This window comes from Rosa chinensis, chromosome 3, assembly GCF_002994745.2.
Source record: "Rosa chinensis cultivar Old Blush chromosome 3, RchiOBHm-V2, whole genome shotgun sequence".
NCBI lineage: Eukaryota > Viridiplantae > Streptophyta > Magnoliopsida > Rosales > Rosaceae > Rosa > Rosa chinensis.
This window is the reverse complement of record NC_037090.1, coordinates 9,731,409-9,748,498: the sequence shown is the minus strand read 5'-3', so window position 1 is coordinate 9,748,498 and position 17,090 is coordinate 9,731,409. Positions and strand designations below refer to the sequence as shown.

The window sequence follows — 17,090 nt, the reverse complement described above, 5'->3', positions numbered from 1 at the left end:
GAAGCCCAAGCCCAAGCCCACTGACGCAGGCCCACTTCCACGTCAGCAGGAGGACCCACTGCCACATCAGCACTGCCACGTCATCAACAGGGACCCACTGCCACGTCAGCAGTCAACGGTCAGAGGTCAACTCCGGACAACCTCTTTCCGGCGACTTTTTTCCGGTCAGCTACAGTAACTTCCGGTCAGCTACAGTACTTCCGGCAGCTACAGTACTTTCTGGTGACATTTTTTTCCGGCCATCTTTTAAGGTAAACTTTTCTAAAAGTTCCCGTTTTTGAAGTTTTTTTATATTTATTTCTTCTTCTTTTCTCGGGGACTTCCAACATCTCTTCTTCTACCCCCCTTTCTTCTTCATAGGGGAGACCAATAGCCGAACTGTGGGGGTTCGCGCTCACTCTAAGCTTGGAGCTTGTAGAGTCCTCCAAACTTAGAGTTTGTTGAGAAGAAAACGATCGACCACATACATCGTCGTTTCGATCTAATCCAAAACCCCTCTTGGAATCGGATTTTCTTGGAAGCAACTACGCTCAGAAAATTCCTAATTTCTTGGAAGCGACTATGCTCAGAAATTTAATAGTTTTTCATGGTAGCCTTTTTCGCTCCGAAACTAACCCTAATCTTGTGTTGTTTTTCAGGATGAGTTACCTGAACAAGTTGAGCTTTGTTCCACTCGAGACAACTGGCGCAGGATACCATAGGTGGGTCCGAGATGTGCGCCAACATCTTAAGGCTGATGGAATTCTGGAAACCATCCAAGAGCCTAGTCAGAACGTGCTCTCAATTGAGCAAGCTACTGCTTTTGAAGCAAAACAAGCTAAAGCCATAATTCTCATGACAAGGCACATGAATGACGCGCTCCAAAACGAATACCTCAATGAGGAAGACCCAAGAAAGCTATAGGTAGAACTAGAGCAGCGATTTGGCAACGTTCGTGACTCCCTGCTTCCTGATTTAGAAGTGCGATGACATAGCCTCCGCTTTTGTGATTTCAAGTCTGTGCTTGATTATAACTCGGAAGCTCTTCGTATCAAGTCTTTGATGGAGTATTGTGGCCAAGCCATAACTGATACGATGTTGATCGAGAAGACTCTCTCTACCTTCCCCGTCTCTGCACTGATGATTTCAAAGAATTATCGGATTGATGTAAATGCAGGACGTATCACAAGGTTTCATGAGCTTATTAGAGCCATGAACGTAGCTGAAAAGCACGATAATATCCTTGTGAAGAACTATAATGCTAGACCCGTGGGAACTAAGCCTATTCCTGAGTCTAACTATAGTCGCGCCCCCAATGGAGGACGCAAGGAGCGAAACCCTAAGGATAGGGACAATTCTGGACGTTCTGGTCCATATGTTCGCTCTAAAGAGGAAGGAAATCGCCAAGAGAGGCGTGCACGGAACCGTGGAGGTCAACGTGTGAAGAGAGAGAGAGGCGGAGCCTCCGACCATGGTGGTAACGCCACCAAGAGGATAGGTCGTCCAAATCGCGCCCCAATGGCGCCTCGATCAAGGGAGCCTGACCATAATGATGTTTGCTTTCGATGTGGATCAACTGAACATTGGGCCAAAACATGTACCGTACCCCAGAATGTTGCAAACGCATACAAGACGTATCGTGAAGCAAGGGAAGCAAATTACATGGCACAAGAAGATCAAGATGGTGATCTAGATCTAAGGGTGGAAGACTACAAGGATCAAGACCAAAAAATTGGCGATTTTGATTAAGTCTTTTTATTTTCCAAGAGATGTAGGCGATTGCCATATTACTTTTTATTGGATTAGATTTTCTTTGATCATAGAAACAATGATGTATTCCGTTGGCTTATGAATAAAATTTCGAGTTCTTTTCATTATGACTCAATTTTGATTCTGAGCATATGACTTTGTGACTACGATGGCTCGACCATCAGTATTAATTCAAGGACATGGAATAGCCCAAGTTCCACTTGCCAAATGGCACCTTGATTACAGTTGTCACAGAAACTCTCTACGCTCTTAGGGCAAATAGTACCCTATGAATAGCCAACGAATTCCATGCGAAAATGCATGTAGAGAACGGAAATGAGTTCCTTTGCATTACCTCTAATGATTGCGAACAATGACGCATCTTAGAGACGTTTATGTGTCTCTCTAGTGGACTTTATGTCACTATTAGAGCTATTAAATCCAATACAGCTATGAGAGAAGATCTCTTGGATTTAGACACATATTGGCTTTGTCACGACAGGATAGATCATCCTAGTCATGATATGATGATCCGTCTACAAAAAGACTTCACACGGACATCTTTTCTCTCGAGCGAAATGAAGCATGAATCAAAAGTTGATTCTTAGACTAAGTGTGACCGACGTTGCTGCCTAGGGCACCGCCTCCGTCCACCACCAGCCTAGGGCTGGCGTAGTCCCTATCCATGGATCCATGGATGGCGTCCATCATGGTGATGGCGCCCTAGGTGATGCTGCAATCACCAACTTGCTTCAAAATAGTGTTTCAGACGCTCAGGCCTAACCAAAATTCTCATTGGTTGCTTCTAAAGCCTCTCGCTCGTTTTACTAAGCCTGTTCCTTAGGGAAATTAGGACTGAGACCGTCCTATACAAAGGATATGACATTACTCATTTTGTTCTTACAAAGAATCCGTAGGGATTTTGTGGATTGATTCAACCAACTTGCGGACGCTTAAATATTTTATGATGTTGGTTGACACGCAAACACGCTGGTCACGTGTTGTGCCATTGTCCACATATAAATGCTGCTAACGCTACACTCCTAGCACATAACATATGACAATGGGCTCACTCCCCAAATCATCATATTCAGTCAATTGGATTTGACTATGCTAGTGAGCTTACATCGAAGACTTTCGATGGTTATTGCATTTGGGACTGATGTTAGACATCATATTCCCATGAGCACACCCAATTGGTCTCGCGGAAACGACTACGATGGTAGTCCGGACATTGGTAATGCGCACCAATCTCCTTATATCCGCTTGGGGTAATGCAATATCGCATAAAGCTATGCTAATTCGTCTACGACCCACCGCCACTCAATGTACCTCTGCGTTACAGCTAGTGACTGGGTACAAATATCGTACTTACACATATTTGAGTGAGCCATTTATGTGCCAATTGTGCTGCCACAGTGCTCTATGATGGGTCCTTACAGACAAATGGGCAACTACGTTGGATTTGAGACTCTAAGAATCGTCCGCCACTTAATGCCCTTGCAAGGCGATCTCGTTACCGCTAGATTTGTGGGTTGTCACTTTGATGAGACAGTCTTCCCGTCGTTAGGGGGAGATAAGAACACGGATGTTCAGCAGGAACGACAAGAATTGTCGTGGCCTGTCCCCACTATGTCTCATCTCGATCCCTATTACAGTGACGAGATCACACAAATATGCTGCAAACATGACTGCAAGGAAGGACGTTCCTATGAGAGGACGTAGCGCCACCCTACACGGAGGTAGGCATGGCGCCTACGCCAAAGAGAGTGGCACTCTGGCATTACAGGCCATGGCCCCAGCTAGGATACGTGGAGAGGCCCGTGGGTTCGAAGGATACTTTGACACATTCCAATCCTTTGATCATCAAGACTCAAAATCCGTCTCATAAGTATCTTCCGGGTTATGGTTACCGTTGGGGGACGCCTCAACGTCATAACCTATTCCTGAGAATATAGAGCTCTATGAAACTTACACTAGTGTACATGAGATGTGGGATAGAAACTCCATCATAATTGATCATGTAGTTGGCATTTCGTTGCACATGAGTTTGTTGAGTCTAATGATATCGAACCACGCTCCGTTGATTAATGAATGCCAACGTAGAGAAATTTGGCCTAAATGGAAAGATGCTATCCAGGTTAAGATGGATTCTCTAACGAAGAGGAAGGTTTTCGAGCTAGAGATGCCAACACCTCCTAACATAAAACCTGTTGACTAATGGGGTCTTCGTTAGAAAGCGTAGTGAGAAAAATATATGGTAATCTCGCCTTATGGTGCAAGGCTTCTCACAAAACGCCCTGGAATCGACTACGATGAGACATATTCTCTTGTAATGGATGTCATTGCACTCCACTACCCTGTCAGTTTGGTAGTTTCCGAATAACTGAACATGCAGCTTACAAATGTGGTCACTACGTATCTCTATAGGGATCTAGATACGGAATATACATGAAGGTACATGGTGAACTTCATTAACCCAAGTCAAGTGGCTATAGACCATAGAGTGCGTTTACAAAGAGGTTGACATGCTCGCTAAAATGACTACTTGATTGGGAGAGGATATGCCCACGCGTTTCCATAATAAGTTTCGGATTCCATCGCGGTTCATGTTGGACATGATCTTCATTAGAAGCCCTTTTAAGAGTTAAGGGAAACCACTGAACACTTGAAATCCAAGTTTGAGATGAAGGATTTTGGGAGAACACGATTATGTCTCGGTTTAGAACTTGAGCATCGTGTCGATAAATGCTTAGGCATTTTGACAAGGTCAAGCCTTCAAGCACCCCCATGATCGTCCATAGTCTTGATCCTGAAAATGATCCTTTTCATTCGAAGGATGATAATGAAGATGTGTTAGAGGCATGAGTGCCTTACTTGAGTACAATAGGCGCATTATTGTACTTAGCTAAATGCACCAGACCGGACATCTCGTTTACAATGAACTTGTTAGCTAGATATAGCTCTGCGCCAACGCGACGCCATTGGATTGGTGTAAAAGATATCTTTCGATACTTGAGATGTATGAGTGATATGGGCTTGTTCTATCCCTACAAAGAGATGATGGATTCGGACCCATCACACACCAGGAACGCCGCCAACGCTGGCCTGCGTTCTCTATCCCCATCCCAAAACGATATAAGTGTTTTGGAAGGTTTTGCTGATATTGGGTATCTCTCTGACCCATACAAAGGTCATTCCCAAAATGGTTAAGTGTTCACCATGGGAAAAGACCGTGATATCTTGGAGGTCTACAGAACAGACCCTAGTCGCTATATCTTTGAACAATGCAGAGATTATTGCTCTTCACAAAGTGGTTCGTGAATGTATATGGATTGGATCCATAATTACGCATGTTCGAAGCAATTGTGGTTTGAAGTCTACCGCAGATGAGCCTACGAGCGTTTAGGATAATGTTGCTTGTTTTGAACAAATGAGGCAAAGCTACATCGAAAGCGATAACACCAAGCATAATCAGCAACGACAGACTCTCCTCGAGATCAAAGTGAACTAGATTCAATCTGAGGACAGTAAGGCAGACTTGTTTACTAAGTCGTTGCCCAAATCCACGTTCGAGAAACATGTGGCAAGAATTGACTTGCGGAAATTATCTGAACTCCCTTTATCGTAGTCATCAGGGGGAGGCGCAGACATCAGGGGGAGATGTCTACATGTTCACCTCGAATCGTGAATGCTGTGTTGTGCTCTTTTTCCCCTTCGACCGAGGTTATTTTTGTCCCACTGGGTTTTTGTTACTCGGCAAGGTTTTTAATGAGGCAACGAGAGAAGCACCGCGTTTGGACAACACAAGGGGGAGTGTTTAAGGATATCTCTATTTGTGTTTGATCCAAACTCTAGGTTACTTGATCTAGTGGTAATAGGGTTTAATTAGAAGAATCTAGAGATTATCTTTCCTTGTATGATTCTAACTCTATGCATTGTAATCCTCTATATAAAGAGGCCCCTATTATCAATGAGAATACACAGCGAATTTCTCTCAATTTCTGATTCCCTAAAACAGATCTCAATTAAATTCTCCATATAATTCTTCTTTCATTATAATAGAAGCCATTAGACCTTTACACAGTGTATCGACTAGCCACAAACGTTTTGAGCGATTTAATTAGCTCATCAATTTTATTTCCTTAGAAAGTTTTATTAAAATTCTAAAACTAGGTAATGGTCAATACTAAACTTTGACCAGCCACATAATTCCAAAGCTGGCAACTGAATCTGAAAGTAATGGAAGAGCTAAAAATTAAGTAACTGCTTATCTCAACATTATACTGTCGACAAATGGAGTAATGGACATGATCAGTTAACATCTCACCAACACTTTTGTAAAACTGTTTAACTTTGCTTAGTCTAGACACCTTGCTGCAAATACAATTCAAACCAGACAATTGAATTCAAGGCATTGCCCCAATCCATTGCTTTCAGCAAACTACCAAGAACTGCAATCCCAATAGACCTAATTCTGGAAACAAATCATGAAAAATGTTTCTTACCCACCTCTTCAGAGCTTCAATTAAAAGGGATATGAGAAACTAAACTAAAACACAGAGCACACAAGGCCAAATACATGTGCCAAATATCCAAAATGAATCATCAAATGCCTAAGCATAAGCATCAAATAGTTCCTAATCCCAAACCTTGGGGTTCAATCAGAAGCAGCTTGCATTCCCTCATTGCAGTTCTTGTGGCAACTCTTCTCGTTGCAACTGTTTATCTTACCCAAGAATATGGTGTTCAGTTTTTAGAAGATTGTACTGCTTCTACTACAGTGAAAACTTCTGAGGATAGCTGCAATTTGTTTTCAGGGAAATGGGTATTTGATAACCAGTCTTATCCTTTATACAAGGGGTTACAGTGTACTTATATGTCTGACCAATTGGCCTGTGAGAAGTTTGGGAGAAAAGACTTAAGCTTCCAGAACTGGAGATGGCAACCCCATCAATGTGACCTCCCTAGGTCTCTTCCTGTCCCTTGCTCTCTCCTTTTGTTTTTGTTTGAGTTAATGCATTTTCAGTCCCTATTTAGGCTTCGCTCCGTTATGTCATTGTTTTTCATTTCTCTAACAGAATCTCTTTTATTATTTGACAAAATCAAGGTTCGACCTAAAATTTTAGCTAGCAACTTGAGACAAACTGTAAGAATAATTTTTTTTTTCCAATTAAATTAGTCATGCATTTGAGCTTCTAAAGTTGGGATTTCTTTAACTTTTGGGGACTTAAAATTTGGAGACCGGAGGCAGTTGCCTCCCTCGATTCTCCTCAGAGCCGACCTCGGATGCTAAATCGAAAATACAGTGATGAAAATTGAAATATGGTCAAAACACAATCTGACTGAAAAGGCAATTAACCATTGTTTTACTTTTTTGTTTTTGTTTATGAGAGCAGGATAATGAGGGTGTGTTTTTAAATGGCAGTTTTTGAGCTTTGTGGGATTGTTTGTTTTCGTGTTAAAACATATAAGCTTAGGTTCAATGCCACAGCGTTGCTTGAGAGGCTAAGGAACAAGAGGCTTGTGTATGTTGGGGATTCCTTGAATCGAAATCAATGGGTTTCCATGGTTTGCCTGATAGAGTCAGCTGTTCCTCCAGAGCTCAAGTCCATGTACACCAATGGCTCCTTGACCACCTTCAAAGCAACTGTGAGTTTCGTTTTCTCCTATTCTATCTAGTGGTCTTAATGTGCATAGATAGCAAAATCTAACTGGCTTGATGGGTGTTTCTTAATTTGCTCGAGTATGTTGCATAATTAGCAAAACCTAGCTAACTCACCAAAAGAATACCTAAGTGGGATCATTTTGCTATACTTGGAATGGTGTTTACTGATTGAAATATTTGATGTGTATGGTATATTGTTAGAATGTCAATGATATAGGGCCTCAATGAGGCCTAAGATTTGTGGCCATAAATCTTAGGCCTCATTTATGCTATTTACAAAGAACTGACCACACTAGACTTCACTGGTGTACGTAAAAGTATTATGAAGGAAATTTTTCTTATTAAAATATTATGAAGGAAATTTTTCTTATTAAAATATTATTTTTGTACGTAAAAGTAGATAAATGTCATAATTATTGAAAACCTCATATGATATTGTCAGATTAATTATCAATCATAATTTAATTTTGACACAATTTGACTAATTATCAATCACGATCATAATTTAATTTTGAAACAATTTGACCTTATTGAAAATATATCACATGATTTGTTTTATTATCAGATTATCTATCTAGGGAACATTTGCATAGCCTACTCTTTCCGGCTTAGAAATAGAATTGTCTTATGATTATTGGAGTTGGTACAGTGTGTTGTTAGTTATAAGGTAACGTCAATCATAATCATATAGGAATTTTGGTCATCAGCAGATAAGTTTGATACTGATCATATCACAGCTATTGCTTACTGATTAATTATTGGTGATTAAGGAATACAATGCCACAATTGAGTTCTATTGGGCTCCATTGCTAGTGGAATCGAACTCAGATCACCCGATGAATCACCGGTTACCGGAACGGATTGTTAGGGTTCAGGCAATTGAAAAGCATGCTAGACATTGGACTGATGCAGACTTTCTTGTTTTCAATTCCTATCTTTGGTGGAGAAGGTCCATGATGAGTGTCTTGTAAGTACACTTTCCATTAGGTAGAGCCGTAGAGATTAGAGAACAACAACCCATTTGATCGACTTTGCTTTTAGAACTTACAATTGCTGTTGTACGTTTTGCAATGAATAATTAAGGTGGGGATCTTTTGAAAGCTCTGATGGAATTTACAGAGAGGTTGGGATGCCTAGAGTGTATGAAATGGCTCTAAAGACTTGGTCGGATTGGTTGGAGGTCCATGTTAATCCAAACAAGACCAAGTTGTTCTTTGTTAGCATGTCACCTACTCACCAAAGGTAAGTTTCATACGATTAGTTAGTCAGTTTGATACATCTATCATTTTATCATGTCGTGATCAAACTATCCTCACTTTGGTAGCTAAAATCATATTTAAAGTGTGATTGCATTCATATACTGATCACATATATTTGACGCTGAAAATCACAACTCCCACATACAGCGCTGAAGAATGGGGTGTGACTACTGGCGAGAATTGCTACGGAGAAACTGAACCGATTAAGGAGGAGGGCTACAAGGGAAATGCATCGGATCCAAAAATGATGCGTGTTGTTGAGAATGTACTTGGGGAGCTGAAAACAAGAGGTTTGGATGTGCAAATACTCAATATAACGCAACTCTCAGAGTACAGAAAAGAAGGTCATCCATCAATTTATAGGAAGCAGTGGGATGCTCTAACAGAAAAGCAATTAGCAAAACCTAGCAGTTTTGCAGATTGTATACATTGGTGCCTCCCTGGAGTGCCAGACGTTTGGAATGAGCTCCTCTATGCTTACATTTTTCAAATGACAGGATGACAACTTCCATTTGGAAATGAATTTCCAAAAAACAAGTTTGTTTGTATTTAGTCGGAACTCGTAAGATTAACCAGACTTTTCAATGAATATATTGAACGGTTTAGGTTTTCCTTACAAAAGTAAACAAACTGTACACACAAAGGTTATCTGTTACAACTATAGAAACTATGATGATTTGAATTGCAAGACATATGAGAGGGTTAAGAATAGATTAGGATTGGAGATGAAGATTTCCGTCTCTTCCAAAATAAATAAATTAAAATTAAAATGATTGATGATATTTTTGATATAAAACTTAGAGCACGTACCAACTAATAAAATAATTAACAATTTTGGGTATTGCATATTGGGCGAATTATTCTGTGGTCCTGTAGTACTACGTGACACTGACATGTGGTGGTCCCAATTAATAATATCACTCGAATGTGGTAGGGACCATGCATGAGGTTAAAAAAAAATTAATTTAAGAGACCAATCAGAAATAATTACGAGTCATATAGACCAATAATATCTTCTTCTTTTTTTGGGTCAATGATTGTATAGAAGATCCAAAGGATCAAGCAAAATACAAGAGGTATATAAAAGAGGCACATATGCCTAGATAAAGAGTCACATATGCCTAGCAAACATAAAATAAAACCCACAATGAGTCAAACCCAGCTACCAGCCAAAAGCCCAAAGAAAATTACAAACCCTAATCCTATCAAACAGTCACCGAATCTGCTGCCGCAAATAAATACCATCTCCGCATTCATGCTGCTCCATGAACATAAGCCACCACCGTAGAACCAAATCATGCCACCTCCTCCACCTGTTGGAACACACACAGGGCTCAAGAACGCCCAAGAGAAACAAAGTAACCGTAGAGGGTGTGATTGCTGAAGCAATCTGGACAACCTCTTTAAAGTGGACAAAAATCCGCCAACGGGCGAAAACTTGCCTAGATGTGGTGGAGAAGTAAGCAGATCTAGAAGCAATCATAGTCAATCCTGTCCAAAGAAAGCATGAACAGATTTGGGGGTAGAACTCAGAGAGAAAAATTTGGTGACTCGAGAGGAGATTTGGTCTGTGGAGAAGGAGAAAATGTGGGATTGAGAGGAGGTGAACATGGTGGTGAACATGGAGTTTTCCATCACTGGAAATCTCAGGTGAGGAAAGAGATGAAGGTGGTAAATGATGAAGTGAGTAAATCTGGTCAAGAAAAGAGATTGGGTGAAGGTGGAGATGGAGGTGATGGGGGCAGTGGTGGAGGTGGTGGCAGGTGGAGTGGAGGTGGTGGTGGACTCTCAAAATAATGGCAAATCTAGAGAAGATCGCTCAAGACCAATAATATCACTCAAGACCACCACATGTACTTTTGAGTCTTTGATTCTTTGTTGCTGTCACACTTTGAGTTTTGTCATGTTTCCCTCTGTAATGCTTAGCTATATATAATTATGATCACAACAACCAACTAACTTAAAAGAACTTAGCAACAAAAAATGAAAATATAACTCAATTAATGTTTGGCTTATCAATGTAATTAAGGGCCTCCATTGAGGTTGGTCTAATGGAATCAAATTCTAAACATTGTTCTTGTTGAAGTAGCTAGGCATTTTTGCATTATGCATTGCATGATCTCCAGCCCAACACATATATATTATATACACATTACACAACAACATCAGAATATCTTATCTGTTAGGTAGGTAGGTAGAAGTTAGAACAACCCTTTTGACTATACAATTATATTTGTTCTGGCAATCAGGCAATGATTGATTAAGCTAAGCTGGGAATCTTTTGAAGCTCGTTCTGCCCAAAATTTACAAAGAGGTTGTTGTGCGCGCACGAGAGATGGCTCTAAATAGTAAATTCTTTGTCGGTTTGGGTATGTTAATCAGTACAACACTTACCAAAGGTATATTTCCTCAAGTCAAGTCAACTAAGCAAGCATAAAGAAAACAGAGAGAAAAAAAAAGCAAGTACTTAAGCACATGCATTTTCGTTCTCTTGCTTGGTTAAGTATAGGAAATTAAACCTTAAGGTACTTGGAAAATGTAATATAAGCATGTCCAAGGTTGTAGTCAATAACAAACAACTGTACTAAATGAATTGGTTCGATTTGGACTTCAATTTACTCGAAACTGAACCAAATGAAATTGAATCGAAGTTTAAGTAGAAGATTTTTAATTATAATTGAATCGAATACTATTACTTCTAGAGCTGGAGTTGATCGGCGAGACAGGTTGAGACATTGGATTCCAGCGGGTATTGCAGGGGATCAGATCTTCTCCGTCTGGGTCTGATTGCCGGCTTGGATTAGTGTGTAGAAGAGAGGCAGCAGCCCCAGGGATGGTGATGCAGTGCTGGAGAGGCCGGCCACCAGAGAGCCTTATGGGGCAGAAGCAGAATCGGGCTGCTACTCTCACTTCACTTAGATTTGGGCTTGGGCCTGGGCTCAAATTTGAGTTGTTGGGCTCTCTGTTATGGGCCAGTAGGGAGGGTGTTTTACTACCCTTATTTATCACTTAGTGATGAAGGTGGGTCTGGCTTGAGATGTGGACCTTTTTGGGCTTTCAGGTTGACTTATGGTTCATGACCAATCGTTTTCAGATCAAGACTGCTACGGGAGTTGATAATTATCTGAAATAAAATTGGTGTTCATTTTCAAGCGGCTTATGGATAAGGAATTGCCCCTATTTGTTTGCTAGGAAGTGGCTATCTGTTGGTACAGCAATTGCGCGCCTGGCTAATGGGGATGCTAGTCAATGATTTTGTCCTAGAAGACACAGAGTGTTCTTTGTTTATGGGTTCGCTTACAAAGCGGGCTCAAAATTAACTTGTAGTGAGTTTACATTACTTCGAAAGGAGCGTAGTTGTTACCCCGCCATTTTTTTGTCTTTTAGTGTATGTTAGACTTTGGCTCTTTGACTGATCATTTAATGCAATGTACCTTTGCTTCAAAAAAAAAAAAACTATTACTCTTTTTATTTTATAATGACCATTACACACGATAAGAAAACATTTTATCTTTTAAATATCATCTCAAAATAATATTTATGGATTATTAAACACAGTTGATTTCCCTTTTCAAAAAAAAAAACACAGTTGATTTCAACTTCAAGAGTTATGCACACAATAAGAAAATATTTTATCTTTTAAATATCATCTCAAAATAGTATTTATGGATTATTAAACACAGTTGATTTCAATTTGAAGGGTTATGCGTTTATGTGCGGGTCATGTTTGAGATCCTTTCACACCGACATTTCTTAAAGCTAACAAAGTTTGTCATGATTTGGTCAATCTTAAATCTTACTTTACTTTGCTTCGTCATTTACGCCCCTAAACCCGCTGGGACGACTCTGTTTGTCACCCTTAGTTTCTTGTAATAATACAAAATCACATAGGCTAATTATAATATAGCAATTTGGGTAAGAGATGATGATTGATGAATCAATATTCTGTAAAACTCACCCACACTAAAAAAAAGTAAAAAACAAATCCAGCTGATGATGATTGATGACCACACGGCCCAAACCTGCTTCATAATAATAAGACAATGATACACTAAATTCTGGCACAGAAGCTTCATTACCTGCCGCACCCTATTTCTTTTTAGGACAAATCATTGTACAAAATCCCAAATAACTCACATTTCGCTTAGTCTTAGTTTTATGATGGTATTACATAAGGAATGTAAAGCCCCTCTGATTTTCTTTTCAATTTTCTCTGGTCAATAATTTTCCAAACCAAGCAGAAACTCATGATGAAGCTGTGGAACAGAAAGAAAACCCATTTTCCTCTACTGGTCTTCGTCTTCTCTCTGTTCTTGGTTTTTTCAATTCTCCACAATGAACGCAGCATTTTGGAAATTCAAGACAACCCAGATCGTGCTCCTCGCCATCAAATTCCAGTCACTTATGTAAAGCCGAATCGTCTCACCCATCAAAACCATGCTCCAGGTATGCCATTGTTTCCTTCTCTGCTGTCAAGTTTTAATCTTTTGTGTTCATTCTTGATTGATTATATACTGGGTGGTTAAATTAGTGGTCTTTCTTTGATTTGGTGAGGAGGGTTTAAGAGGTTTCAGAGGTTTTGGTTAGACTCAGTAGCTAAATAGGACCTGTTTGCTATGAAGTTTTAGTCTTTTATGTAAATTGTTGATGAATTCTTTACTGGCTGGTTAAATTAGTGGTCTTTCTTTGATTTGATGAAGAGGGTTTAAGTTGGTTTTTGTGGGTTTTCAGAGGTGTTGGATAGATTCAGTACATGCAACTCCACCAGAGAGTACAGTGGGAGGAAAATAGCGTGGAGTGGTCATCTTAAGCCGGAGTACGGTGGCCGGAGGGAGAGTTTGGAGAGCTGTGACTTGTTTTCCGGCAAATGGGTGTTAGATAATTCTTCGTATCCACTGTACAATGAGGCCGAGTGCCCTTACATGTCGGACCAGTTGGCCTGCCACAAACATGGAAGGTCTGATTTGGATTATCAGTATTGGAGATGGCAACCCCATAATTGCAACTTGAAGAGGTAAAGACTTGCTTTTTCTTCTGAGATTATACAATGTGTTTCTTTGTTTACAATGCTTGGCTCATGAATGTGGCTGCTTGTTTGGAATTGGAGGCTCTAATTCCAGTTTGCTTGTTGAATAAGTATTTAATTCGATATTGGTTTATAGATATGTAACTGGAACTCATTTTGATATTATAGAACTCATGGCCAATTGTGCAAAGTCTTAGACTAATGTAAAACCATCATAATTAATTACTGTCTTTCGAGTTTCCTTATAATCTAGTATTTGGGTTCACTGATAGATGATCTGTTTTGCTTTTGGAGATGGAATGTGATTGACATGTGGGAGAAGTTGAGGGGCAAAAGGTTGATGTTTGTAGGGGATTCATTAAACAGAGGTCAGTGGATATCAATGGTCTGCTTGTTGCAATCAGTGATTCCAGCGGATAAGAGATCCATGTCACCGAATGCCGCCCTTACCATTTTCCGAGCCGAGGTAATCAGAATTCCTATTTAAGAATTTGTAGACCACTACTAGACTAAGCCTATATGCAAACTGGAGTGTGGGTGCAACTATAAATCATTAGGCTGCTTATGTCCAAGAGAAAAGTGTGTTCTATTATTTTCTATACAGCATTATTGTAAGAAATCAAAGTTGATAAACGCTTTCCTCAGATGAGAGTACTGAGTACATTGCAGGGCTATCAGATTTATATCCTGAGTATCTCAAAATAGCTCTCTTCATTGCTTTGTTTGTGCCATTTTGCAGGAATATAATGCTACTGTGGAGTTTCTTTGGGCCCCTCTTCTAGTAGAATCTAATTCTGATGACCCAGTGAATCACAGGTTGGATGATCGAATAATCCGTCCAGATTCAGTTCTTAAACATGCATCAATATGGGAGAATGCAGACATATTGATTTTCAATTCCTACCTGTGGTGGAGACAAGGCCCGGTTAAGCTTTTGTAAGTAAGGCAATGCATCCACTTTTCAGTTTAGAAAGAACTGCAATATATGGAAAGACAATGAATGGTATCTTACTTGATCAGACTTCCAATTCATACAGATGGAGCACTGAAGCAAATGCTGTGTGTGAAGAATTAGATGGTATAGGAGCCATGGAATTGGCCATGGGCGCTTGGGCAGACTGGGCTTCTAAAGTTGATCCCCTCAAGAAGCGGGTCTTCTTTGTCACAATGTCTCCTACACATCTCTGGTTAGCACTAGTCCCTCCTAGAATTTTATTTTAACCCCCTAGTTAGCTCTTGTTTATATTGAAAGTTTCAATCTAGTTTATCATTGCCTGAAAGAAATATAGGCTTTCTCTAAACTTAAATGAGGTGGTCAATTATTGTTGGTGCATACACTTGCTAGCTTTAGGAAATTGTGCAATTTAAATCCATATATAAATATGTGGAGCTCCCCTGGAGTTGGACCTGAGACAGGTACTCAACACGTATACATTCTTGCACTCACTTGTGGAATGACCTCAGATTGTAGATTGCTATATGACCAAGTCCCAGTTAATTAAGTTGAAACTTGAGTTACAGTGAGAGTGTCCCATGAAGCAGTCATTAGAAATGTATGGTTAATTTTAACCTTAACTATCAACTGCTCTTGGAGCTTTGCAACTTGAATTGGTGCTTGCTGATCATTCAGGAAGTCCTCTCAATTTTAAGTTGCCTTCTACTTCTCTTTTCGTGTGACCATTTTTGTCTTCAGATCCTTCTTCACTGCTTATGTACTCTTCTTTCTGAATATATGGGACATGTACTAGAATCTAAACTTCAACTTTTGTAAAATGAAATTGTGAAAACTCAATGACATTTGAATCTTACATTGTGGACCAATGTTGTTTGTAATAGCTTAAACATTAATCTTTAGTTGACCAAAAAAAAAAAACATTGAACCGCCACATATTGAAATCTGGCTTGTATACTACAACATACTGATATTACTGTTGTTGTAAAGAGTATCCCAACTGCAATTTTCTACATCTTTTGCTCAACTTTCTGACAATTTTGAAGTGTCTTTTGTGAATTTGTTTTAAACCTTTTATCCAATATGCAATTTCTGCAGGAGTCAAGAGTGGAAGCCAGGAGATGAAGGTAATTGTTACAATGAGAAATCCCCCATTGAGTTGGAGGGCTACTGGGGAAGTGGCTCTGATCTCCCTACTATGAGCATGGTGGACAATGTCCTCAGTAAGTTGAGTTCAAAGGTTTCAGTTCTCAACATTACTCAACTGTCAGAGTACCGGAAAGATGGTCATCCTTCCATCTACCGGAAATTTTGGGAGGCACTAAAGCCTGAACAGTTGTCTAACCCAGCGAGTTACTCTGATTGCATACACTGGTGCTTGCCTGGTGTACCTGATGTTTGGAACGAGTTGCTTTACCATTTTTTGTAAACAAATGCACAGTCGTTAAGGCCTCCTTAATGGTTTCACGCAACAGTTTGCCTTGTTTGCGCAAAATCATTAGGGTCATTATTTACATGATTCGATTCTTAGGAATATAGAGGTGTTCAGCTATAGTGGATCCATGTATAAATAGTGGGAAGTGTGAGCGTCTTTTTTGGTCTTTTCCTTCAATTAGGAGCGTCCGTTTTGTTATTTTTGTATATGAAACACGGGATGGGACTTTGCCCAAATCGAACAATTTCAAGATGGTATGCCTAAGATACACCCAATTAATATGAGTTTAAGCGATGTCATACAAGATTAATATGATGTTGCTCAAATCCCGAGAGACGAGAGAGCTCCAGAAAAATCGGAGCAAGACCGAAACCTAAACCTAGGTTTCGCGAGCAGTGCGGCGGATCTTGTTGGCTCCGATCTGCAACAGAGCGTTTCAGCGCTGCAAAAGGTACGAGGACAAGGTTTCGTCTCCGTCGTGGGTAGCGGCTGCTTTGGCCGGAGGAAAGAGGCGAAGTACAGATTTTGCTGTGGGTTTGCAAACGAGACCGCCGTTTGCTTTGGTGGCATTGGGCTTGACGAGGAGGAGATCGGGGCCACGGTTTCAAGACTAGAGGACGAGCGAGGTCAGAGATTTCTGTTTGAGATCGACGTTTGGATCGCCGGCTGAGGTTTGTGGTTCGTGCTTGAAGAACCAGCCTGGTGCAACAAGTGTGGTCGTTCGCACAGGCTTTGGTGGGCGGCGAGATGGTTGTCGTGGTCTCCTGCCTGGGGAGGCCACCAGACTGAAACGGTGGTGGCGGCCGGCTTCCTGGAAGGGCCAGAGTCGGCTGCTGGGTGTGAGGGGCGTAGGGTGTGGGTAGTGGGCTTGGGCCTCTGCCTTCCTGGGCTGCAGAGATGCAGTCTAGTGAATTGGGTCATGGTTAGCCCAATTCCCCTATATTTTTTCACACTTGGGCCGGGTTTGTACTTTTTGGGGGGTCGTCTGTCTTGCTCTTTTGTCCTGCATCTGTTCCTAGAAT

At 40.5% G+C, this 17,090-nt stretch overlaps 2 protein-coding genes across 2 annotated transcripts; both read left to right on the top strand.

The window, feature by feature from the left end:
- Nucleotides 1-6,198: 6,198 nt before the first annotated feature.
- On the top strand, nucleotides 6,199-9,265 carry LOC112193559 (protein trichome birefringence-like 34). Its single transcript, XM_024333749.2, has 5 exons — nucleotides 6,199-6,699; nucleotides 7,209-7,380; nucleotides 8,167-8,363; nucleotides 8,480-8,638; nucleotides 8,803-9,265. The coding sequence occupies exons 1-5, from the start codon at nucleotides 6,311-6,313 to the stop codon at nucleotides 9,155-9,157; spliced, it is 1,272 nt and encodes a 423-aa protein (XP_024189517.1). The 5' UTR covers nucleotides 6,199-6,310; the 3' UTR covers nucleotides 9,158-9,265.
- A 3,454-nt stretch (nucleotides 9,266-12,719) lies between these two features.
- LOC112194995 (protein trichome birefringence-like 35) lies at nucleotides 12,720-16,352 on the top strand. Its single transcript, XM_024335270.2, has 6 exons — nucleotides 12,720-13,101; nucleotides 13,387-13,669; nucleotides 13,976-14,147; nucleotides 14,421-14,617; nucleotides 14,719-14,868; nucleotides 15,732-16,352. Exons 1-6 carry the CDS (start codon nucleotides 12,903-12,905, stop codon nucleotides 16,060-16,062), a joined length of 1,332 nt encoding a protein of 443 aa, XP_024191038.1. The 5' UTR covers nucleotides 12,720-12,902; the 3' UTR covers nucleotides 16,063-16,352.
- Nucleotides 16,353-17,090: the final 738 nt, after the last annotated feature.

What these genes read in the sequence shown, in the direction of transcription:
- LOC112193559 (XM_024333749.2), top strand. Translation starts at nt 6,311, where the DNA reads ATGTGCCAAATATCCAAAATGAATCATCAAATGCCTAAGCATAAGCAT. An exon ending in CATCAATGTGACCTCCCTAG is followed by an intron (nt 6,700 to 7,208) that starts GTCTCTTCCTGT and finishes ATATAAGCTTAG; the next exon opens with GTTCAATGCCACAGCGTTGC. An exon ending in ATGTCACCTACTCACCAAAG is followed by an intron (nt 8,639 to 8,802) that starts GTAAGTTTCATA and finishes TCCCACATACAG; the next exon opens with CGCTGAAGAATGGGGTGTGA.
- LOC112194995 (XM_024335270.2), top strand. Translation starts at nt 12,903, where the DNA reads ATGATGAAGCTGTGGAACAGAAAGAAAACCCATTTTCCTCTACTGGTC. An exon ending in CCATCAAAACCATGCTCCAG is followed by an intron (nt 13,102 to 13,386) that starts GTATGCCATTGT and finishes GTGGGTTTTCAG; the next exon opens with AGGTGTTGGATAGATTCAGT. An exon ending in CATAATTGCAACTTGAAGAG is followed by an intron (nt 13,670 to 13,975) that starts GTAAAGACTTGC and finishes TTGCTTTTGGAG; the next exon opens with ATGGAATGTGATTGACATGT.